Source organism: Venturia canescens, chromosome 3 (assembly GCF_019457755.1).
Source record: "Venturia canescens isolate UGA chromosome 3, ASM1945775v1, whole genome shotgun sequence".
NCBI lineage: Eukaryota > Metazoa > Arthropoda > Insecta > Hymenoptera > Ichneumonidae > Venturia > Venturia canescens.
This window is the reverse complement of record NC_057423.1, coordinates 27,996,058-28,003,960: the sequence shown is the minus strand read 5'-3', so window position 1 is coordinate 28,003,960 and position 7,903 is coordinate 27,996,058. Positions and strand designations below refer to the sequence as shown.

Below are 7,903 nucleotides of genomic sequence, written 5' to 3'. Positions count from 1 at the left end.
TGCGAATCGAGATCATACCTTACAATCGAGTGATGTCGTTTACGAACCATCATAAACGTGAAAATTGGTGATCACCGATAAACTTTTGTGTAAATCGATAAAAATTAACAAGATTCACTGACATTTCGAACTGAACAGCTTTCCGATATGCGATCCGAGATCATAACTTACAATCGAGTGATGTCGTTTCCGAACGTTCATAAACATGAAGAACGGTGATCACCGATAGATTTTTGTGAGAATCGCAACAAATCAAGAAGATTCACTGACATTTCGAACAAAATCAGATTCCGACGTGCGATGCGAGATCATAACTTACAATCGAGTGATGTAGTTTCCGAACGTTCATAAACGTGAAAATTGGAGATCACCGATACACTTTTGTGTGAATCGATACAATTTAACAACATTCACTGACATTTCGACCAGCATCGATTTCCGACGAGCGATTCGAGATCATTACACGTCGGAAAGCGATTCAGAACGAAATGTCAGTGAACCTTGTTAATTTGTATCGATTCGCACAAAAGTGTATCGGTGATCACAAATTTTCATGTTTATGAACGTTCGGGAAGGACATCAATCGATTGTAAGTTATGATCTCGATTGGCACTGTGGCAAGCGATTCAGAACGAAATGTCAGTTAATCTTGCTACTTTGTATCGATTCACACAAAAGTTTATCGGTGAACACCAATTTTCATGTATATGAACGTTCGGAAACGACATCACTCGATTGTAAGTTATAATCTCGAATCGCAAGTCGAAAAGCTGTTCTGTTCGAAATGTCAGTGAATGTTGTTAAATTGTATCGATTCACACAAAAGTGTATGGGTGATCACGAATTTTCACGTTTATAAACGTTCGGAAACGACATCACTCGGTTGTAAGGTGTGATCGCGATTCGCACATCGGAAAGCGATTCAGAACGAAATGTCAGTGAATCTGGTTAATTTGGGTCGATTCACACAAAAGTGTATCGGTGATCTCCAATTTTCATGTTTATGCACGTTCGGATACGACATAACTCGATTGTAAGTTATGATCTCGAATCGCACGTCGGAAAGCTGCTCTTTTCGAAATGTCAGTGAATGTTGTTAAATTGTATCGATTCACACAAAAGTGTATCGGTGATCTCCAATTTTCACGTTTATGATGGTTCGGAAACGACATCACTCGATTGTAAGTTATGATCTCGATTCGCACATTGGAAAGCGATTCAGAACGAAATGTCAGTGAATCTTGATAATTTCTATCGATTCACACAAAAGTGAATCGGTGATCACCAATTTTCATGTTTATGCACGTTCGGAAACGCCATAACTCGATTGTAAGTTATGATCTCGAATCGCACGTCGGAAAGCTGCTCTTTTCGAAATGTCAGTGAATAATGTTAAATTGTATCGATTCACACAAAAGTGTATCGGTGATCTCCAATTTTCACGTTTATGAACGTTCGGAAACGACATCAGTCGATTGTAAGTTATGATCTCGAATCGCACGTCGGAAAGCTGCTCTTTTCGAAATGTCAGTGAATGTTGTTAAATTGTATCGATTCACACAAAAGTGTATCGGTGATCTCCAATTTTCACGTTCATGATGGTGTTGTGTCTGCGAAGACCGTCGCGAAGGGACGAGTTATCAAGGACGAGTATTTAAGGGATTTAGGCCAAAAGAGCTGAACTCCAACTCGATACTTTTACAACAAGTTAACAATAAGTTTATTTAAGAAGTTACAAATTCGAGGTTTTATTGCCTCGAGACCGATCGTTACAATTCTCGTCAAAGACTGTCGAATTTTGGGTTAGTCGATAATTTTATAGATTTGGGGGTTTTCCCCTTCTCGTGCGAATATAACCTACATTTCCTTCTGGAAGTTTCGATGTTGACATCGAGGGTCGATGCGCTCGTTCGGGAGCATCGATATTTCATCATTGTTGCGTTTGCGCTGAGAGTGCTTAGTTTGTTTTAATGAGTGCGATGTACGGGCACAACATCCCTCCCCCCTTTGGGAGACGAAATTTATTTCGGCTATTTTTCGCACGAATTAAAATAATTAAATTTGTGTGAAACTTGAATATGTTTTTCCTTTTTTAATTCCTTTTCCACTTTTAATAGGATTATGTTTAGGTTATAATGAAGCGTTTTGTGTGGCATTATTTTTGTTTTTTGGGCGTGCCTTAGTTATGTAAATTTTTTCATCAGTAGATGTAGATGCAAGTTCTTCTATGATTTTTGGTCTTGCCACGAAAGTCGGGGCTAGTTCAATATCATTAGTTTGATGTATTAATCGAATTCGTTGACAATGTTTAGCTTTGAAAATTGTTAATATGATGATTATTATAATGATCATAGTCATGCTAATGGCACTTATAGAATAATTTCTGATTATGTGATAGGGATGTGCCCAAATATTTGGTTCTTCATCTAGTTTTTTCTTAAGGATTTCGATTCTTTCTCCTAATGCGTTCGTTTCTAGTGGATTGATAAATACTTTTGATGGTACGCTGTAATTGAAAATAGGGTGATTAGCGTTTACCATTCCGATTGCGTTCGTTAAGTTATATAATGGTACATATGTTATAAATTCATTTTGTCGCAGTTCATTTAAAGAAAACAATTGAAAATTAATTGATGTGGCGGAACATTTTCCGTCCAAAGCCAGTAATCCTGTATTGTGGATTATTTCGTGTGTCGTAGACTTATTTTTACAATCGATTCTAATATTTTCGGGTTTTGGGGCTACGAATAGCCATCTACCTTCTTTTCTAGTGCGATTATTAATGTTTTTTCCGATTTTTACAATTCATTGATTACGTGACAATTTTTCGGGATTATTTCCTAAATAAATCGCTATTTTGCATGATGTATTATCGCTTATTGTTTGCAGTGATTGCTTAGGTTTGTAATAATAGATGTTGTGAACTTTTTTCGCATTGTTTAAATCTTCTTCAGTCATTATTAAATACGTTCTTTTGTAATTATCCACAATTATTATTTTGGAAGTGGTTACTATAAATTGGAATTGTTTTTCATTAATTTTTGTTGTTAGTGGATAGACTTTGTTGACTTTCAATATTTTTAAATTATCATTATTATTATTAATTTTTTCGTTCGGATTATAATTTATTTATTTATTTCATGTTATTATACACGTTCCGTATTATTCGTTGCGTTCTGTTTATTATTTTTGTATTTATTTTCGTATTTTTCGTATATTCGATTTCTTTCTTCATATTTCAATTTTATATATTTGTAATTCTATCGTTTTTTTTTGTTAGTTTTTTTTTTTTTTTTTATACATTGAGCTGCCAAAAAGTATTTATTTCTTAGGTCTGTTTCTGGGTACGGTCTTGCTACATCAACCGCGCACTTGTTAAATGCTCTTTCCGGAGTGTCGGTGATTGCCATCGGTGATCGCTTTGATTTCATGACTTTGATTTTCTGGCATTTGTCGCATTTTTCTACATATTCCTTTATTTCCTTTTTCATTCCTGACCAACGATACTTTTCTTGAATTCGTTGAGTCATTCTTTTTACTCCAGGGTGTCCTCCGTGGGCCGTGTCGTGGTACTCTCGTAGTATTATTTTTCTGTTTCTCTCTGACAGGTTCGTCGCGTCAGAGTCGAGGTGTTCGGTTTCACTCTCGTTATCGCCTTCGTCGCTGTCCTCTATGGGCATCTCATTTTTATTTTCAGCCGCACTCGGTTGATTATCAAGTCGGCCATTATAATTGGGGATGGACCGATTCTCCGAGGAGGCTGTAGTTGTTGAAGAAGATGAAAACGCGTCGTTCATGACTTTACGCGTTCTTTCTTTCCCCCTTTTTTCCAGCTGATCAGTGGTTTCATTCTGATCGAGCGTGATCGCGTATATGCGACTCAGCGCGTCAGCATTTGTATTCCTTTTTCCTTCATTATATTCAATTCTGTAAGTGTATTCTTCCTTGCCTAGAGAGTTTTTAATTTCAATTATTTCTAATTGTTTTTGTTTGTGATCGCTCTCTATTTTTTCGATTTCGATTGTCGGCCTTTCTCTTGAGATTTCCTGATCTAACATATTTAAAAACATGATTGGAGAAGTCATTCTTTTTTCCGGAACTATTCCTTGCTCTATTTTTACTCCTTTTTTAATTTTGCGGGCTGATAAACATCCTACCGCTAAATTTTTTGCTTTTACGTAGTGGATGCTCTCGGAACGGGATTGTAGTTTCTCCGAACCGTTCACCAAAGGCTCGACGTGACCATACATTTTGATTATGCGGCCACCTAGAATGTCGACCTTGTGTTTTTTAATAAAATCGAGTCCCAATATTCCGTCTGTTTTGATTGGAACGTCGTTATCGACGACGAAAAATTCATGAAGAATTTTGACGGCGGGTGTTTCGATTTCGAGGATTACTTTACATAGGGCATTGAAGGGTTTTCCTCCGACGCCTGTCAATTCGACTGTTTCATTGATTATTTCTGTATTTTTTCTTAGAGCATTTCTTTTTATTATGCAACATTGAGCTCCCGTGTCAACTTTCAAGAGGAGAGCTGAATCTATTGCGTGCGGTGATGTGATATAAAAGTCGCTAGCCATTCCCCAGGAACCGATCGAATTAATTACGAATTTTGTTTTGGGTTTCACGACATGTGCATTCGAGCCGGTAGCTCGCTTAGCCTCCACACAGCTAACGTGCGCATTTTTTCGCTCAGCCGTTCGCGCGAGGAGACTGAGGTTCAGCGACCCTATTGTTTTCTTTTCTTCCGCATTCCCGTTGTTCGATTGATTCGAATTTTGGTTATTACCTTGATTGTTTTCTTGACTGTTATTTTGACCGTTATTCTGTTGTCTATTATCTTGATAACCTCTATTTCTGCTTCTGTTGCCTTGATTTCCACGATTTTCTTGATTTCCATTATTACTATTATTTCCTTGGTTACCATTTCTATTTTTTCTATTCCAACAATCGTCATATACGTGACCTGGTTTTTTGCAATAATTACAAAATAAAGAATTTATGCTTCGACTCGGTGTCGGTAAACTGTTATTTCCGTTACCATGATTCTCATTTCTATTTCCTGAGCTTCTACAGTCGCGTGCGAGATGACCTTTTTTGTTACACCTATTGCAAATGATCGTATTATTTCCAGGTTCTCTTCGAGTTCCCTGTTGTATCTTTTCTTCGTCGATCGCGGCTGTGATAGCTTCGTTGAGCGTTGGATATGCCCTAGCTTTAATAATTGTTTGATATTCGCGTTTGAGACCTTGAGTGAAACTCGAAAGGGCTACTTCGCGTATGTGTTTTTCTACCGCCATTTGTTCGATCATTGTCGAGTGCTTTTTTATACTTGCATCAATTAATTCCATCATTGTGTCTTCTACTCTTCTTCCGAATTCTTTTACTGATTCGTTAAATCTTTGTCGGCAAGAATACAGCTCTGTTTGAAGGGCTCCTACGGTTCTCGTACCGCAGAATATTTCTAACATAACGGATTTAAACGTTTCAAAATCTGGAATATTTTTATATCGTACTTCTGCTCGAGCTTTACCAGTTAATTTAGTAGTTAACACTGATTCTAGGAGAATCTCTTGGTCCTCTTCTAAAATATGTTTATTGACATGAGCAAAAGAATCTACAAGTTCTCGCGCTTCTTCCGGTTTTGAACCGTCGAATCGAGGAATTAAGCTACGCGCTTCTTTAAGAGACATTGAGCCTCGAAGTCTGTTAGTTCGCGAGTGATTTGGAGAGGAATTTTGAGAATTATTTCCTCTATTATTTTCGCCATTATTTCCAGGATTTTTATTTCGACTATTTCCGGGATTTCCGGAATTCTGATTATCTCCCGTTGTGTCTAAATTTACTGTTTCAACCATTGTTGATACTAAAGGATTTGTTGTTTCTACTACCGAATTTTCCGGCGTATTTTCCGCGTCTAAATAATCGTCTTCCGATGTCGGAGATCGATTTAAAGATTGGGCGCTACTTCGTCGCCTTCTACTTTGCGAGGTGATTTCGTTTTTTCTTTCGCGATTGTAGTCGAGTTTATCGTCGAAAAATGAATTGAGCGAACGCGAAATAGTGCTTACGCCCGGTAATTTGAGACGGTCAGCGTACTCGTCGTCTGACATATAAATTTTTATATACGAACTGGCTTTGGCGGATTACAATGTTATTTAATAATGTTCCGTCACTTACAGTAAGATGATCGCTAGCATGATGTTCAGATTCGTTGTCGTGTTGAATTTCTTCCGCTCTGGTTCCAGTCGTATTTTGGGTTGAATCTTGACGTAGATCGGTCTGCCTTGGATGCGATGATCGGTGATCGAACGTCCGTTCGATATATCAAGAGACTCGGTAGAGTCTCGGGACAAGTACATTGACAGCCCTGTCGTCTGCTGGCCCGAGGCTCTTGCCGAGTATACTTTCTCTGAATAAAACGATTCGCCGTGGTGGGGGTAAAATTGGCAAGTGATTTTTTTGAATTACCGAAGTTATGAGTCATCTGAGGCTTTGAAAATTGAACTTTCAGCTAATTAAGAAATTCTCTTTCGATTGCGCCCAAAATCAACACGATCGGTGGCGTAATTGCTGAGAAAAAACTTTGCACGGGCTCAAGATTATGCAAAAGTTACTGACACATCACGAGTTCGACGTATACGTATACGCGTTTTGACGTAGTTAGTGGTAGTAGAGTTGTTGCCTCTACGCATTCTGATTGGCTCAACGATGTCGGCTCCTCCAGCTGCTAGGCCGACCGCGGGTGAGGCTCAAGTGTTAGAAGGCCTAAAATAGCGAACAGGCATTCTGTATATCTATATATGCGTTATACAGAATGCCTGTTCGCCATTTTAGGCCTTCTAACTTTTGAGTCTTACCCCGACCGCGCTCAGACTCCGTAAATATTATATATATATATAAACCATGTGTCAGTTTTCGATCATCGTATAAACAAACGGAGTTTTGTCATTATGGAATGCGTGTGGAATATATAAAAAAAACTTTCGTCATCTAACCAAGTGCATAGTACTAAAACCTGTGGAATGCTAAACTAAACCGGTATAAAAGCAGTCGCGTAAATGTAGTCTGGTGTGTGAAAAAGAATAAAATAAAAAAATACGCGGTGCATGTCGACGAAACTTTTTAAGATTTCATTAATTCGTTTGACTGAAAATAAGTTTATCATTTATATCATTTGTGAATATAGGTTATAAGATATCAATACATCGATACGCACATCCGAAACCACCCGAGACTTGTTTTCATACTGAACGTCATTTTGACAGGTGAGGTTATGATCCCCAATGTGCTGTTGTGTGCGGACTCTAATTAATAAATGAAAATGGTTAGTGAAAATTGGTTAATGTATATTTTGTTAAAACTTGTGGTATACTAAACCGGTATAAAAGCGGCCGCGTAAATGTAGACTGTGATCTGTGTGTGCAAATAAAACATATAAAAAAATGCGCGATTCATATATATGTCAACGAAACTTTTCAAGATTTCATTATTTCGTTCGATTGGAAATAAGTGTCAACTGAGATAATCTTTCAATTAAACCAGAGTTCGCGGAATATTATCCAGTGTAAATATATCATCAGTTGCGTGATTACATATCATGTGTAATAATGTAGGTCATATATACGAGTTCCCTTTGATAGCTGTGTGGTAACGAACCGGCCGGGGTTTGACGTTACGAAGTGTGGGACAAATGTAGCAAACGTTCGCATAGTTAGTGAATAATATAAATAAGGCAAATCAGTTTATCAAAATAGGTCTGGAAGTTGTAAGAAAAAATGTTCGTCAACCTATAACGTCAAATTTTCTTTTTGCGATCTGAAATATTATGGTTGATAATTAATAAAACAAGAACACACAGAACTGTTAGTATATATATAATGTAAGAAACTCCAATCGA

The 7,903-nt window shown here is 37.5% G+C and overlaps 1 protein-coding gene across 1 annotated transcript; it reads right to left on the bottom strand.

Moving 5' to 3' along the window:
- Positions 1-3,375: 3,375 nt before the first annotated feature.
- LOC122408525 (GATA zinc finger domain-containing protein 14-like) lies at positions 3,376-5,474 on the bottom strand. Its single transcript, XM_043415318.1, has 5 exons — positions 5,336-5,474; positions 4,991-5,218; positions 4,793-4,873; positions 3,607-3,949; positions 3,376-3,493 (listed from the first exon to the last, which is right to left on the bottom strand). The coding sequence occupies exons 1-5, from the start codon at positions 5,472-5,474 to the stop codon at positions 3,376-3,378; spliced, it is 909 nt and encodes a 302-aa protein (XP_043271253.1).
- Between the last annotated feature and the right edge of the window lie 2,429 nt (positions 5,475-7,903).

What these genes read in the sequence shown, in the direction of transcription:
- LOC122408525 (XM_043415318.1), bottom strand. Translation starts at nt 5,474, where the DNA reads ATGTTAGAAATATTCTGCGGTACGAGAACCGTAGGAGCCCTTCAAACA. An exon ending in CAGTCAAGAAAACAATCAAG is followed by an intron (nt 3,950 to 4,792) that starts GTAATAACCAAA and finishes AAAACTCTCTAG; the next exon opens with GCAAGGAAGAATACACTTAC. An exon ending in GACTCTGACGCGACGAACCT is followed by an intron (nt 3,494 to 3,606) that starts GTCAGAGAGAAA and finishes ATCGTTGGTCAG; the next exon opens with GAATGAAAAAGGAAATAAAG.